This window comes from Homarus americanus, unplaced genomic scaffold (genome assembly GCF_018991925.1).
Source record: "Homarus americanus isolate GMGI-L3 unplaced genomic scaffold, GMGI_Hamer_2.0 scaffold34921, whole genome shotgun sequence".
Classification (NCBI taxonomy): domain Eukaryota; kingdom Metazoa; phylum Arthropoda; class Malacostraca; order Decapoda; family Nephropidae; genus Homarus; species Homarus americanus.
The window spans coordinates 17307725-17325358 of NW_024741901.1; the positions used below are offsets into that span (position 1 = coordinate 17307725).

Below are 17634 nucleotides of genomic sequence, written 5' to 3' on the forward strand. Positions count from 1 at the left end.
CCCTCTTCCCTCCCCCCTCCCTCCCCCACCCATATCTCTACCTCCCCCCCCCTTCCTCCTCTCACCCTCCCCCCCCATACCTCCCTACCCTCCCCACCCACCTCCCTCCCTCCCCCCCCCACCCATACCTCCCTCTCCCCTCCCCCACCCATACCTCCCTCTCACCCTCCCCACCCATACCTCCCTCTCACCCTCCCCCACCCATACCTCCCTTTCACCCTCCCCCACCCATACCTCCCTCTCACCCTCCTCCCACCCCATACCTCCTCTCACCTCCCCCACCCATACCTCCCTCTCACCCTCCCCACCCCCTTCCCCTCCCTCTACCCTCCCCACCCATACCTCCCTCTCCCTCCCCCCATACCTCCCCTACCCTCCACCCATACCTCCCTTCTCCCTCCCCCACCCATACCTCCCTCTCACCCCTCCTCCACCCCATACCTCCCTCTCCCCTCCCCATACCTCCCTCCCCCCCACCCTCCCCCCACCCATACTCCCTCTCCCCACCCTTACCTCCCTCACCTCCCACCCATCCTCCCTCCCTCCCCCACCCCATATCCCATAACCCTCCCCCACCCCTCCCTCTCCCCCCCACTCATACCTCTCTCACCTCCCCCACCCACTTACCTCCCACCAACGTTATCCACACTACAAAAAAAGTATTAAAAAAAGTATGAAATAACAAAACAGTATAACGAATCCGATGATATTATTTTTCGCAGTTGAATAGAACAAACTGTATGGGTGCTTGTAACTCAGAAATCTAAACACAAAAGTCTGACTGCTGGCGGGTGATAGTCCGGCCGTGTCGGCTGTGGTAAATTGGTGGTCAGAGCAGCTACCACACACACCATGTCTCTCTCTCTCTCTCTCTCTCTCTCTCTCTCTCTCTCTCATCTCAGCGGCAGTACAAGCATCCTGGACAATTGAACCACGTAATTGGCATTTCTCCATCTAGGTAGTTGAAACCACCACCATCAACAGGAAGGGTCGACCTCCATCTCCATACTTCCATCACACTAACTTCCCCAACACGCTAACTACTCCACCACACTAACTCCTCCATAACACTAACTACCCACCACACTAACTCCTCCATAACCCTACCTACTAACTGCGCCATCACACTAACTTCCCCAACACGCTAACTACTCATCATTAACTTCTCCATAATACCAACAACTACATCACATTACCTCCTCCATCACACTAACTACTCCACCACACTACCTCCTCCATCACACTAACTACTCCACCACATTACCTCCTCCATCACACTAACTACTCCACCACACTACCTCCTCCATCACACAACTACTCCACCACACCACCATCACACTAAATATTCACCACACCTCCTCCATCACACTAACTACTCCACCACACTACCTCCTCCATCACACCAACTACTCCACCACATAACCTCCTCCATCACACTAACTACTCCACCACAACCTCCTCCATCACACTCAACTACTCCACCACACAACCTCCTCCATCACACTAACTACTCCACTACATAACCCTCCATCACACTAACTACTCCACCACACCACCTCCTCCATCACACCAACTACTCCACCACATTACCTCCTCCATCACACTAACTACTCCACCACATTACCTCCATCACACCAACTACTCTCACCACATAACCTCCTCCATCACACTAACTACCCACCACATAACCTCCTCCATCACACTAACTACTCCACCACATAACCTCCTCCATCACACTAACTACTCCACTACATAACCTCCTCCATCACACTAACTACTCCACCACATTACCTCCTCCATCACACTAACTACTCCACCACATTACCTCCTCCATCACACTAACTACTCCACCACATTACCTCCTCCATCACACTAACTACTCCACTACATAACCTCCTCCATCACACTAGCTACTCCACCACACTACCTCCTCCATCACACTAACTACTCCATCACACTTATTCTCCCTTCATACTTAACTCTTCTCACTCACGCTGGGTCGTTCATCACCTTAACTTTTGTCCATCACTCTGGCTTCTCCATCTCCCTGATTTCTTCTCTCATTTATCACCATCTCTCTCTCTCTCTCTCTCTCTCTCTCTCTCTCTCTCACCAACAAGAAGAGAGAGAGAGAGAGCTAATCTTACACACGTGGTCTTGACTCCTGGGGGGGGGGGGAGAATAATGCTTTAAAAAACACACGTATGTTCCCTTGGGCTGCCTCCCGTAATATTAACCCGGCGATGATAATTAGCGGCCGTTAAGGCGGAAGTCCCGGGTAAAGACACGTTAAAATGAGACTTAATGATTCTTTCCATTTTTTGCTTTTTGCTTTATGTGATAGCTGTTGTTATTATTGTTGTTTTTATGTTGTTTTTGTTATTATTGTTGTTTTTGATGTTTTTTTATTATTGTTGTTGTTGTTGCTGTTATTATCATTATTACGGTATTATTATTTAGAGAGAGAGAGAGAGAGAGAGAGAGAGAGAAAGAGATTGGTATAGTCATCAACGTGTTCAATAATAAAACGCTCATTCTCTAATTACAGGTGAGGGAGAGTGAGTTACCTGCTTGAGACACTGCCGCCCACCCCCCCTCCCCCCCATCATCTTGAGGTAAGACGAAGATGTTGGGTCACACCTGTGTTTATGGTCAAGGTAGTGTGTGTTTACCTGAGTCACTGTCCCAGACGAAGAACGTGAACGGGGTGTTTACCTTTCGTGTGTTTGTCTGTTTGTGTGGGTGTTTGTTTGAGTTTGTGTGTGTTTGTCTGATTTTCTGTTTATCTGTTCGTGTGTTTGTCTGTTCTTGCGTTTATCTATTTGTGTGTTTGTCTGTTCGTGTGTGTCTGTCTGCACATCTGTCTGTTCCTGGGTGCGTGTGGCTGCCCGTCACTCCAAGTAATGAAGGAAGAAATTAAAAGTGACAGACGTCGATAATCAATATTACTCCTCAAGCTTAGGCAGTGTCCAGCCCCTTATGTCTGTCCGTGGGGGTGAATGTGTGTCGAGAGTGGGTGGGGAGGGGAGGGACCTCGATCGACTGAAATTTCGTTACATTTCTCTGTTGTTGCGCGTTAATCCTCCACTGTACCAAGAGAGTATTAATGTACACTCGCTCTACACATAATTTTGTATGAGACAATATGACACAACGGACGAAGGATTTTGTCAACCCTACCGAGACAACAGGAGTCACAGTGTTCATTTTGAAATTCATGACACCCCTCCGTAAAGACACTTCTGGGGGGTGAGTGTACAGTGGAGGTAAAGCTATTTGTTTATACTGGAAAGATGTTGGTAATGCATTAATATTCCTGTTGTTTGTGTTGTAACTACATTTTTTAGTTTCACTTTCAATATGTCTCTTCAACTCCTGGTGTATAGTAGGTCATGATAGATGTTGTTTGGTGAGGGTGAGTGCAGTAGTGCCAAGTCTCCCACTATGCCGGTGTTGTGGTCTTGTTCGTCAGTGTTGCCAAGTTTGGTTAATCAAGTGTTTTTGATCAACGAGCTTGTTAATATGATCAAGAAGGCAGTTATTATGATCAACCAAGCTGTTGAAGATCATGATTGCTTAAGAAGTGAAATAACCCAAAATAAACTTTTGTGGAAAGATGAAATGACGAGGATAGATTTTTTTTCCCGGTAGGACAGACAAGAAGGTCTCGGTGGTCGTGCATCATATGAATACGGAAAGTGTTGGTTAGACTAGGTGTGTGTGTGTGTGTGTGTGTGTGTGTGTGTGTGTGTGTGTGTGATATTCATGTAGTCATTCTTACAAGATGTGGTTTGGGACACTCCACGCGTTTTCGGGCATGTCGGGTTCTTATTGGTCCTTGTCTTTTATATGATGTGTTCTGTACAACATCTGACAACCTAACCTAACCTAACCTAACCTAACCAAACCTAACCTAACCTAACCTAACCTAACCTAACCTAACCTAACCTAACCAAACCTAACCAAACCTAACCTAGCCTAACCTAACCTAACCTAACCTATAATGACTTGGTGCTGTTAACTGGATGCTGATGGTGACTAATACGTACTTGTGACTGAATGGTGCTGGTGACTGGCTGGTGCTGGTGACTGACTGGTGCTGGTGACTGACTGGTGCTGGTGACTGACTGGTGACTGAGTGGTGCTGGTGACTGCTTGGTACTGGTGACTGCCTGGTGCTGGTGACTGACTGGTGCTGGTGACTGACTGGTGACTGGTGGTGCTGGTGACTGACTGGTGGTGACTGACTGTGCTGGTGACTGACTGGTGACTGAGTGGTGCTGGTGACTGCTTGGTACTGGTGACTGCCTGGTGCTGGTGACTGACTGGTGCTGGTGACTGACTGGTGACTGAGTGGTGCTGGTGACTGCCTGGTACTGGTGACTGACTGGTGCTGGTGACTGTCCAACTAGTCAGCTGAGGACATGAGTATACTGAGCTCGTCGCCTGATACGCAGTCAAAGGTATGCATGCAAATTTATTCGCATATGAATATACAATCAAAACCTTGCATGCATATATACATACATACGAGTACTCTACATACATACATACACATACATACATACATACATACACACACACACACACACATACATACATACATACATGCTAATATATACGCGTTCAAATCGTTTAATAATAATGCTGGAGGAAAATATGAATAATATGTATACTAACATTTAATACATGTACACATTATTACATTCATGAATACGAGAGAACGAATACATGTTAAGTAATTCTCCCATCTTCCGTATGAGTCATAAACCGATAATCCGGTACAAATTGTCTGGTTATTATCCGTATAAATCACCACTAGTTTATTTATTTATCCATTAGTGTTATTATAACCGGATCTTGTATAATATGTAGCTTAATTACAGGTACAAGTCAGGTGTATATTATTAACTTGTGTATTATGTAGATCCAATTACCAGGTGTGTGTGTGTGTGTGTGTGTGTGTGTGTGTGTGTGTGTGTGTGTGTGTGTGTGTGTGTGTGTGTGTGTGTGTGTGTGTGACCTCCCTAACACCCTCTTCCCTCATCAATATACACTACTCGCCTCCTGCCAACATAGCGCTGATATAACCTTCTCATTTACCTATATTTTACCCAACACTCTTTACCCAGTCATGCACTCTTACCTCAGCATATGTTTACCTACCCTTCACTTACCTTACACAACACAACACAACACAACACAACACACACTCACAACACACACTCACAACACAAAACTCACAACACAACACGTTCAGGACAATGACGCACTTACTCAGACATTCATGAAAATCAAAACAAGATTTTATCATGGGGGGGATGAGGACAGTTGTGCCGTAAAGTGTTATAGGAGGCGGCACTCTGGCAGGTATACTGGCACTTCCTCTACGACAAAATGGCACTTCATGTACGACAAGTGTCACTCTCTATTCCGACGTGGCCGCCCCCCCCCCTCCCAGCCCCTCCCCCCACAGACCAGGGAAATGGTGTGGAGAGAGAGCCATCACCTGACGCCAAAAGCCCTAGTGATTGGTATTATTTTCATCGTACAGTGTGTGTGTGTGTGTGTGTGTGTGTGTGTGTGTGTGTGTGTCTTTATCGTGGCGTCTAGTCTCCTCCCCTCGTTAAAACACGGCATTGTGGATAATGTCTGTTCCTGGTGATCAATTGGTATAGATTCCTGTTAAGCCCACCTGGGTTATGGCCTGTTTATTTACGGTAATGGACTTAAACAGTTATTGCAAGTGCCCTCTCCCTCCTTCCTCCCTCACTACCGTTTTCTATGTAAGATTTTAAGCTCGATGTCGGAAATTTTAAGGTGATATATTTTATTCAAGAATGTGATTTTTGTAAGTAATTTGCGTAGATTTTTTTTCTTCTTTTTTTTCGGTTTAATCTTCTGACAATTTAAAACGCAGTTGGTTTTTCCGAAGAAATTTTTATGCTAATCTTACACCAATTTTATTTCTCTTGATTCTTGATGAAAATTTTAAAAGTGGATGATTATTTTCTTCAGTTTTTAACCTGATTTCATGTTTCAATTTTGCCTGATTTTTCAAGAGCTTTGGACTGGTTTTTATATAAATTTATTTCGAAGTTATGAAAGATTTAAATTGATTTTTAACCAATTGACTTTTGGCCAATTTCAAGCCCATTTCTCCCTCATTTCCTCAGAAAGTTTGAGAGGAAATAGTGCCAATTTCAACTGATTCCTCGGGAGTTTAATGCTAATTTTGTGTGTAAATTTTACGTATTTTTATTTTATTATATTGTTTTTAATCAGTTTTTATCCTGTTTTGACTCTTATTCATTTTGTTATTTCCCTAATTATATTTTATTTATTTATTCATAGATTCTTTCTACTACTTTTATTAATTATTCTGTTTTCTTTTTCATTTATATATATTTTTGTATTTTCTCAATCATTCATTATTCAATTAATTCTTTCATTAATTTATTTTCTTTCTTTTTTATCCTAATGTTATATAATGTGTTGGATCACCTGAAGAATCTCCACCCCAGCATAATTCACCTAAAGATTAACTATAGTAACCCAACCCAACCCAACTCAACCTTACCTTACCTTACCTTACCTTACCTTACCTTACCTTACCTTACCTTACCTTACCTTATCTTACCTTACTTTACCTTACCTTACCTTACCTTACCTTACCTTACCTTACCTTACCTTACCTTACCTTACCTTACCTCTTCTGTTCATTTTCCTGTTATCATTAATCGTCAGGTATACGGAAGAGAATTTTCCCCCAACTTGTCAGTGATATGTTAGAGGTAATGACGTTACCCCGTTGCGCCATTCACGACTTAGAATTGGCTGCCCTCATTAGCGCCCAGGTGAAACTCACTGATTGACTGACTACCTGCTAATTACTGCAAAAATATGATATAAATCACCTGAAGATTTGACACCATTTTATACTCTGCCTATTTCACTTGAAGGTTAAACACACTGACTCTGTGGGGGTTGAGCCCGGCTTAGGTTAGGTCAGGGTAGATTAGGGTACGTTAGGTCAGGGTGGATTAGGGTACGTTAGGTCAAGGTAGATTAGGGTACGTTAGGTCAAGGTGGATTAGGGTACGTTAGGTCAAGGTGGATTAGGGTACGTTAGGTCAAGGTAGATTAGGGTACGTTAGGTCAAGGTGGATTAGGGTACGTTAGGTCAAGATGGATTAGGGTACGTTAGGTCAAGGTGGATTAGGGTAGATTTGGTTAATGTAGGGTAGGTTTTGTTAACATGTATTGGTTAGGTTAAAGCGGACTAGGTTAACGTTAGTTTAGGTTAGCGCTGTTACTCGTAAGGCGAAATAAGCTGGGGGTGAATCTTTAGGTGATAGGATCTTTTTACAGGAGGCCTATATGTTACAACCTTCCTGTAAGTAACCTATTATTTTTTAAATCGCACCAAAACACAAACAGTCAATGAATTAACTACCAAACTACCAAGACCTCAGACATTACCAGTCAGACAACAATACACACCAACTCAAAACGGTAATACTTTATCACGGTTGTGCGCCTTAACCAGAACTTTGAGGATATTTTTCAATAGAAGATAAATGCTTTCTTCCCTCATGAAGCGCCCCCAAAATGGGAAGGAATAAGTTTTCGTAATATTAATTTGCCGACTTTTTCCGTCCTAAATATAAACACGGCCGGGCAGTACGATTAACCAGCTATTGCTACATTATATAATTTATTGGACGTAAAAGAAATAAACCTAATCTACTCATCCTACAGTAGGTTAGGTTAGGTTAGGTTAGATTAATTTTTCACCGATAAATCATATAATGCAGCAGTACTTCCTAAGTTGTTGGAAATCTTTCGAATTCTAGTGTAGAGTCAGAGTCGAGTGTTCGGAACGGAAAAAATACACAGAACTTATACTTATTACGAAAAACTTATTCCTTCCTAATTTTGGGGCACTCCATGAGGCAAGAAAGGTTTTATATTTTAAAGAAAAATCTCCTCAAGTTGCTGGTTAAAGAGCGCAACCCTCATGAAGTATTACCTTTAAACCAAACCAGAATTTTTCTATGGGAAAACTGAGGGAAATGTTTGATTCCCGGATACAAAAAAAAAAATAATATATTATTTTATCCAATCCGGTCGGGTCCGAGAATTTCACACAGTTACCCCGCGGCGATCACAGAGAACGGGTCCAGGTGTCAGAGAAAATGGGATCAGTGTTACCCAAATCCTCCCATGTTCTTTGTGTTTTTTCCCTCATGATGGCTATGTGTGACGTGATGTATGTGACATGTTGCCTGCTTACTCTCTGTTCCCGCTCGTCCGTGCCAGCTGTGCCTCGCGCTAAATGAGGTATATCTACTTATTAAGCATCACACCTGCTGACTCATATTCCTCCATATTAGTTAATTGGAATTTTTCATAAACTGGATTTAAAGTTATTTTATATCAATTACATGTTAAATATATATGAATTTCTGATATATCATTATTGAAACTTATATTTTATGTTTTGAACAAGATAATGTACACACACACACACACACACACACACACACACACACACACACACACACACACACACACCCTGTCATGTAGTCGTGTACACTGCACAAAATAAAAATCGTCGCAAAATGGATAAAAATGACCTCCCATGAGAGAGTAAATTTTTGGTGGTGTTGGAGGAGAGTGACAGTGTGGAGAGGGGGAGGGAGGGCCTGAGGGAGGGGTGGAGTGATTGAGGGAGGGGTGAAGTGGGCCTGAGGGAGGGGTGGGAGTGGCCTGAGGGAGGGAGGGAGTGGCCTGAGGGAGGGTGGAGTTTGAGGGAGGGGGTGGGAGCTGAGGGAGGGGTGGGAGGGTTTGAGGGAGGGAGGGAGGCTCTGAGGGAAGGGGTGGAGGACTTGAGGGAGGGGTGTGTGACCTGAGGGGGGGTGAAGGGACCTGAGGGGGGGTGAAGTGACCTGAGGGAGGGGTGGAGGGCCTGAGGAGGGGTGGTGACCTGAGGGAGGGGTGAAGTGACCTGAGGGAGGGATGGATGTAAGGGTAGTGGTTTAGGGAGGGAAAGGGGGAGAGGTGGTGGTTCAGGGAGGTAGGGTTGTGGTGAAGGGACGGAATGATGTGGAATTTTGTGGAAGGGAGGGAGGGGTAAGAAAATGGAGGGAAGAGGGAGAGAAAAGGAGTGGAGTGGCTTGGTGAAGGAGTCGATGGAGGAGTGAAAAGATGGATGAAAGAGGGAAGGAGGGGAGAGTGGCAGAAAGGAGGGGTAGAAAGATGGCGAGAGGAGGGAGGGAAGGGTGTGTGTGTGTTGTCGGGTAATAGGGTCAGAGAGAGAGAGAGAGAGAGAGAGTCTTTCCGCCTATTTTATTGTCTGTATGTACGTTCGTCCTCTTCCGTACCACAGTGGAACAGGTAGACCCGGGGTCCAGGTAGCGTGAATTAGTAATTAATTAGTGTTGTACCGTGCCTCTCTCTCTCTCTCTCTCTCTCTCTCTCTCTCTATCTCTCTCTCTCCCATTCTCCCTCTCTCCCTCCCACTCACCCTCCTCTCTCCCCTCCCACCACCCTCTCTCGCTCTCTTCCCAACCCTCTCATGCACTTCTCCCCCTCCCTCCCCTTCCTATCTTTATTCCTTGCTTCTCATATTCTACCCTCCTCCCATTCACTTTCCCTCCTCCTTTCCCTCCTTCCCACCCTGCTCTTCCACTGCCCTCCCTTCCTTCCCCCTCCTCTCACCTACACCCCCTATCCCCCCCACCCACTCTCCACCCCCCTGTCCACTTACTGTATATCCGCCAACAAAAAAAATATATATATATTAATTGACATATTTATTGTATTCATTTGCATTTATTGTATCTTAATTATAATATTAATTTGTATGTAATTTATTTATTAATGTATTTAATTATTTACTCGTATGTTTAAATGAAAGTATTACCGGTAGTTAAAGTTTTGGTTGATTCACTTAACTGTAGATTTGTTATTATTATATATATTTTCTTATGTCGGTGTTATATTACAAATTGATAGTTTATTTTAGTTTATTTTAGTTTTTATTATTTGTTTCTTCATATTTTTGTAGCATTATTATATACCGGAATTGTGTATGAGTATTTTTTTATTCAGTATTTTTATTTTTATTTTTTTTTTACATAAACTAATTATTTTTTCTGGATTTTGTGTTAATATTCTTTATATTTTTTTTATAATAATTTTGTTATTTGTTGTATTATTTTTCTTGTTCTTTTTTCTTGGTATTTCCCTTGTTATTTGTCTATCGTTTTCATTATTATTTTTGTGCTACTTTTCTAACTTTTTATTAATATATTTATACTTTTAGGTAATTTTCAATATTTTATTTTATTTTATTTTTTGTATTTTATTTTATATTTTAGTTTATTATAATTTATTTTATTTTCAACTATTTTTCCATCTTCTATAAAACAAAATTCACAGATGGCAACAGTGGAGGGAGGGGGGGTGGGGGGGGGTGGTGGGCGGCTCGTCATGATCTGGCATCAGTCACCATTATGTATATTTACCTTCAACTATTAGCTAAGGTCATATCGTCATGCACAGTGTGTTTACTAATTAATTTCATGATTTATTTATTGTTTATTCCTGGTGGTGATGTTTATATTGATAAGTGGATGTGATTTACTGCTGGTAATTGGGAGAGTCAGGGGTTGTTAGGTCAATAGGTGAGTGACCTGACCTGTCCTCACCTGACCTCACCTTACCTGTTACCTGTAGTGTGATCTTTGGTGGAGTGTGTAAGATAGGATGTTTATGACCTGACTTGACCTGTTACCTGTAGTGTGATCTTTGGTGGAGTGTGTAAGATAGGATGTTTATGACCTGACTTGACCTGTTACCTGTAGTGTGATCTTTGGTGGAGTGTGTAAGATAGGATGTTTATGACCTGACTTGACCTGTTACCTGTAGTGTGATCTTTGGTGAAGTGGATGTTTGTGACCTTACCTGACCTGATCTGTCTTGTCCTGTCCTGTAACCTTTAGTGTGACCTTTGATAGAGTGTGTGATATTTGATTGTTACCTGACCTGTAGCCTGTAGTGTGACCTTTCATGGAGTGTGTAAGGATGACTGACCTGAACCTGACTTGACCTGACCTGTAGCCTGTCGTGTGTGTGTGTGTGTGTGTGTGACCTTTTATAAGTGTTTAAGATAGAATAAGTGTGATCCATCTGACTTCTAACCTGTACCTTTACCTTTCATTAGTGTGTAAAACAAAGTGTGACTGAAATTGACGAAAACAAGGAATGAGCATGAATCCTCCTGACCTTGTCCTACCATGAGTGTGTCAGAGATTGGAAACATGGAGATCAATGGATAGATTCTTCAAGTAATAATAATAATAATAATAATAATAATAATAATAATAATAATAATAATAACTGATGATAATAATGATGATGAAGATGTCACGAGAGATCAATATTGACATTTATTATTATCTTTACAAAAACTTTCGTGACCCGTGCATGACCCACTCCCTCTTCCCTCTCCCCCTTCTCCCCCATCTCTCTCCTCTCCCATCTCTCTCCCCTCTCCTCCCCAACCACCGACACCATCACACTACCGTAAATAACCGGCCAAAAATTCGTCCAGGCTGGGTGATTAATTTACCATTTTCGTCCCCCTTCTACTTTTCCCCCCCTTCCCCCTGTACCTTGTATTTTTCACTCCCTGTATTTTCAGTCTACATTTTTTGCCTCATCTTTATAAATAATTGTGTAGTTTAATTCGTTTTAGTTATGATTCGTCATTTTGTTGCGAGTTCATTTGAAATTGAATTATTCACTTTTTATTTTATTTTATTTTTGTTTGTTTCTCTCTGCGTAATAAATGATTCCGATTTTGTTTATTGTAATGGTGACGAAAGTAATGTTTATCTCTGTGTTTATTTTGTACACGAATATGTTTAGTATTGTGTTTTATCATTTGAAGTTTGTGTTTACGTATTTATTTTTGGTTTAGTTGATTTGTTAATTGTTGATGTGAGTCGATATGAAATTATGTTTGTTATTTTCTTGTTAATTAAGTGTTAAGGTACAGGTGTGTAGGTCATCTCTAGTCATTTAATTTTGATAACTGTGATAGATTTGTCCACTGTATTATAGAGGAATTATTATTGTATAATTTTATGGTTGTTTGGGGTTAATATTCAGGGATTAATTTAGAGGTTTATATGAAGGGTTCAATGGAGGGATTTTGTCAAGGGGGTTAGTTTTAGGGATTTAAATTATGGGTTCAGTTTAGGGATTTATTATAGGGTTCATTTTGGAGAGGTTAAATTAAGGGTACAAATGGTACAAAAGGGTAAAAAAAATTCACCTAGGTTGTGAGGAGGAAAGATGGGGGGGGGGTGGATACTTGATTTAACCATTTGAGGACGATGGTTTAACCCTTTGAGGACGATGGTTTAACCCTTTGAGGACGATGGTTTAATCCTGTCATCTAACACTCTCTCTCTCTCTGATATTAATCCACACAGCCTTTCAACTAAGTACACCTTCCATAATTAAATGTAAATAGTAATTGAATTAGTGTATAAATTAAATTAAGTGTAGGTAATATAAAATATCTTTGAAGTAATTAATATAAAAAAATTTATAAAAGGGATAAAACGATTCTCTTAAACACATTATTTTTAGTTTTAGGAAATTTTATGTTGAAGGTAAATTTTGTGTTTATATTAATTAGTTTCACCTGGTCGTTCACCTTTGACGATTAGTTACGACTGCTGTTTAATCATCTTTATAATTATTTAGTTATAATGACTTTAACCAGTGATAATAAGTCTGACAATAATTATTTAGTTATTACTACACTTAAATCACTGTTACTAATTATTAAGTTAGTTACAATCACTGTATTAATCACGAACATATAATTAGTTGTATATAATCCCTCTCAACGTGTTATTCCGAAGGTTAGTTAATCATTACACAACTCATTACTGTATATATATATATATATATAATTTATTAAAACATTATCATCTTCTAAAGCTTGATTGAATTCGATATTAATAATTCAGTGTTGAAAATAAAATAGATAAATCAGGAACTTTCATTAAAAACAATTCCTCTGGCAGGTTAATTATGTCTTGTTGAGGAAGAGTAATTAATTATTTTGTAATGTTCATGATATAGAAATTATTATTAATTAACTCATAAAATGACCTGAAATAGAAATGACCCCAATTTGTTTATTTTTTATTTTGTTGACTAGTAGTGACCCCGAGAGAGAGAGAGAGAGAGAGAGAGAGAGAGAGAGAGAGAGAGAGAGAGAGATTTCACCTTTATATTTTTTTCTCATCTGTTCTCCCTTTGGTTTCACTCGGCCTCACTGAACGTTCCTTTGTGATATATTTTCATTTTTCAATTTGTTTCAGTTCTCTTTTTTTTGCTTCCCTTCCTCTCATGTGGACGGAAACGAGAGTAATAGACTCTCTCCCCTCACTTACTAGCTCACTTTCCTCCCCCTCACTCACCTCACTACAATTCCCCACTCACCCCCTTCACTCACACCTCACTGCCACCTCTGTCCACCCCCCTCACCCATTCTCACCACCCTCACTCACCACCCTCACCACCACCTCCACTCACCACCTCACTCACTCACCTCACCACTCACCCCTTCACTCACCCCCACTGCCACCACTCCAACCCCACTCACCCTCACCTGTTACCCCTCACCACGTCTCACCCACCCCCTCACTCACTCCCCCTCACTCACTCCCCCTCACTCACTACTCCTCCTCACCATTCCCCTCATTCACTGACATCCGTTATGTCTACCTGCTGCATTTACCTGGTATGCTCCACTATGGTGTTCCTCTATCACAACAAGACCTCAAATACACCTATCCATCCATCCATCCATCCATCCACCTGCTCAACCACCCATCTGGTATGCGGTTTGCTTTTTGCTTCACACAAATACAATTCGTAAAAAAGAGGAGAGAGAGAGAGGGAGAGAGAGCATAAGAACATAAGAATGGAGGAAACTGCAGCGGGCCTATTGGCCCATACTGGGCAGTCCCGTTTACACCCAACCCCTATTGCTCATATAAGCATCCAACCTATGTTTGAAGCTATTCAGCGTATTCGAGTTAATGACGATATTTGGTAACTTGTTCCATTCATCCACTACTCTGTTTCCAAATCAGTGTTTACCTATTTCACGCCTAAATCTAAATTTGTCTAATTTAAAACCATTGTTACGAGTTCGCTCCTGGTTGGATAGTTTGAGTACCTTTCTTTCTTTAAGGGCATTATGGGCATTAGCCCACCCGGGCACGGGTCATTGTTAATGACCCACATCAAAGCCCGGGGGGGGGCGAAAATATAATAAAACAATAAAAATAAGAATAATAATTATGCCGATGATGATGGTAATAATAATAATAATAATAATAATAATAATAATAATAATAATAATAATAATAATAAAAAAATATATTTAATAAATAGCAATTGTAATAAAAGAAAATAATAATAATTATAATAATAATAATAATAATAATAATATTAATAATAATAATAATAATAATAATAATAATAATAATAATACCCCCTGTAATAATAAAGAGCCATGAGTAAATTAAAAAAAAATATCAATAGTGAGAAATGATATATGTATGTTGTGTTGTCAATAGTAAGAGAAACAATTGAGACCCTGCAATTGTGTGTAAATGAGGCAGAAAGTCAGATCAGCAACCTGGGACTTGGTCACAATTTTCGTGATGCCATATAGCAGCAGGGTCTACCATTAGACAACACATTATGCTTCCAATATCTTCCCAGGCGGTAGTACCTCCCTGTTTGGTAGCTGCTTACTACCTTTGCTTAGCCCTGACTTCCATTTATACACCTCTATCAGGTCGCCCCTCGCTCTGCGTCTCTCGAGGGAGTGCAAATTAAGATGCTTTAACCTGTCTCTGTACTCAAGGTTCCTAATGCCCGAGATTAGTCTTGTCATTCTCCTCTGGATTCTTTCCAAGGATTCTATATCCGTTCTGTAATACGGTGACCAGAACTGAACTGCGTAATCCAGGTGAGGTCTCGCAAGCGCAAGATATAACCTTAAGACGACCTCGCTAGTCTTGTATGAACAGAGAGAGAGAGAGAGAGAGAGAGAGAGAGAGAGAGAGAGAGAGAGAGAGAGAGAATCACCTGGGCCATGCAGGTAAATGATAAGGAAGAACCAGGGCCATGATGTGGACTCCTGGGAAATTATCAACCAGACGACAGGTACCTCAGATAAAAGGGGGGGGCAGGGAGAGGAGGAAGAAGGATTACGGAGGAGGAAGAAGAAGAAGGATTAACGATGGAGGAGGAAGGGGGGAGGAAGAGAAGAGCTGAAGGGGAGGGGATTGAAGGAGGGGGGGAGGGGGGGTGGGAAGGGTTGAGAGTGAGAAGGAAGGAGGAAGAGAAGATAGATTAATGGAAGGAATGAGGGAGAGGAGAAGGATTGAGGGAGGGAGCGAAGGAGAGTAAGAAGGATTGAAGAAAGGAAGGGAAGGTTTGATGATGGGTGAAGGGAGGGATAGGGGAAGGAAGAGGTGGAGGGAAGGGATAAGAATTGAGGGAGGAGAATGCGAGAAAGGGAAGAGGATCAGGAGGAGGAGAAGGAGGGAGAGGGAATGATGAGAAAGGGTGGGAATGAGGGAGGAGAGAAGAAGAATGGAGAGAAGGATAGAGGAATGGAGTGAAGGAAGAGGAGTAGTAGAGGAGGATTGAGAGAGGGGAAGATGGGTAGGGAAAGGGGGGGATTAATGGAAGGGGGGAGGAGGATGGTGGAAGAGAGAGGGAAGGATTGAGGAGGAGGAATGGGTGGGTGAGGGAAGAGAGAGGGAGCAGGAGGAGGAGGAGGTGGCCTGGTGAGGGAAGATAAGGAGGAAGTGGGTGAATGAGGGAGGCCATAGGTAAGTGGGTAAGGTGTAGGATGCTATGGGGAAGCCAAGGAGTCAGGTGATAGGTGTCATGAGTCAGGTGATAGGGAAGCCATGCATCAGGTGATAGGGCCATGGGTCAGGGTGGGATAGGAAGCTATGGGTCAGTGGAGCAGGATGCCATGGGTCAGGTGGGATAGGAAGCCATGGGTCAGGTGGATAGGAAATATGGGTCAGGTGATAGGAAGCCATGGGTCAGGTGATAGGAAGCCATGGATCAGGTGATAGGAAGCCATGGGTCAGGTGATAGGATGCCATGGATCAGGTGATAGGAAGCCATGGGTCAGGTGATAGGAAGCCATGGGTCAGGTGATAGGAATCCGTGAATTAGGTGATAGGAATCCGTGAGTTAGGTGATAGGAAGCCATGGGTAAGGTGATAGGAAGCCATGGGTCAGGTGATAGGAAGCCATGGGTCAGGTGATAGGAATCCGTGAGTTAGGTGATAGGAAGTCATAGGTCAGGTGATAGGAAGCCATGGGTCAGCTGATAGGAATCCGTGAGTTAGGTGATAGGAATCAGAGTTAGGTGATAGGAATCTGTGAGCAGGGGTGGATAGGAAGCCATGGGTAAGGTGATAGAATCTCGTGAGTTAGTGATAGGAATCTGTGAGTTAGGGTGATAGGAAGCTGTGGGCAGGATAGGAAGCCATGGGTCAGGTGATAGGAAGCCATGGGTCAGGTGATAGGAATCCGTGAGTTAGGTGATAGGAAGCCATGGATCAGGTGATAGGAATCCGTGAGTTAGGTGATAGGAATCCGTGAGTTAGGTGATAGGAAGCCATGGGTAAGGTGATAGGAAGCCATGGGTCAAGTGATAGGAAGCCATGGGTCAGGTGATAGGAATCCGTGAGTTAGGTGATAGGAAGCCATGGGTAAGGTGATAGGAATATTGATATTGTTATTGATAATAGGTAAGCCATGTGTAAAATTATAGAAAGCCTTGGGTTAGGCAATAGAAATCCATGGGTAAGGCAGACAGGAAGCCATGGGTTAGGACGTTAGGTGACAGGAAGCCATGGGTTAGGTGATAAGAGGCCATGGGTTAGGACGTTAGGTGATAGGAAGCCATGGGTAAGGCAGACAGGAAGCCATGGGTTAGGTGTTAAGAAGCCAGGGGTTAGGACGTCAGGTGATAGGAATCCAAGGTAAGGCAGACAGGAAGCCAAGGGTTAGGACGTTAGGCATAGGAAGCCAAGGGTAAGGCAGACAGGAAGTCATGGGTTAGACGTTAGGTGACAGGAAGCCATAAGGTTAGGTAATATAGCCATGGGTTAGGACGTTAGGTGATAGGAAGCTACGGGTAAGGCAGACAGGAAATATAATATGTGATAAGAAGCTGCGGTTAGGACGTTAGGTGATAGGAAACTATGGATGTGGGCAGTCAGGAAGCCATGGGTTAGGACGTTAGGTGATAGGAATCCAAGGAGTTACGGCAGTCAGGAAGCCGCGGGTTAGACGTTAGGTGACAGGAAATACGCGGGTTAGGTAATAAGAAGCTATGGGTTAGGACGTTAGGCGTGACAGGGGGAAGTCATGGGCGGCGTAGACAGGAAGCCATGGGTTAGGTGATAAGAAGCTGCGGGTTAGGACGTTAGGTGATAGGAAGCCATGGGTAGGCAGACAGGAAGCCATGGGTTAGGTGATAAGAAGCTGCGGGTTAGG

General features: G+C 42.5%; 1 protein-coding gene across 1 annotated transcript in view; it reads right to left on the reverse strand.

Annotated features, from left to right (window-relative positions):
• LOC121876133 (mucin-2-like) overlaps positions 1-4711 on the reverse strand; it is a 35967-nt gene extending 31256 nt beyond the window's left edge. The window contains exons 1-2 of the mRNA XM_042381070.1: positions 4706-4711; positions 4050-4446 (exon numbers count right to left, since the gene is read on the reverse strand). Of these exons, the coding sequence (XP_042237004.1) occupies positions 4050-4446; positions 4706-4711 (403 nt within the window). The remainder of the gene's footprint in view (positions 1-4049; positions 4447-4705) is intronic.
• Between the last annotated feature and the right edge of the window lie 12923 nt (positions 4712-17634).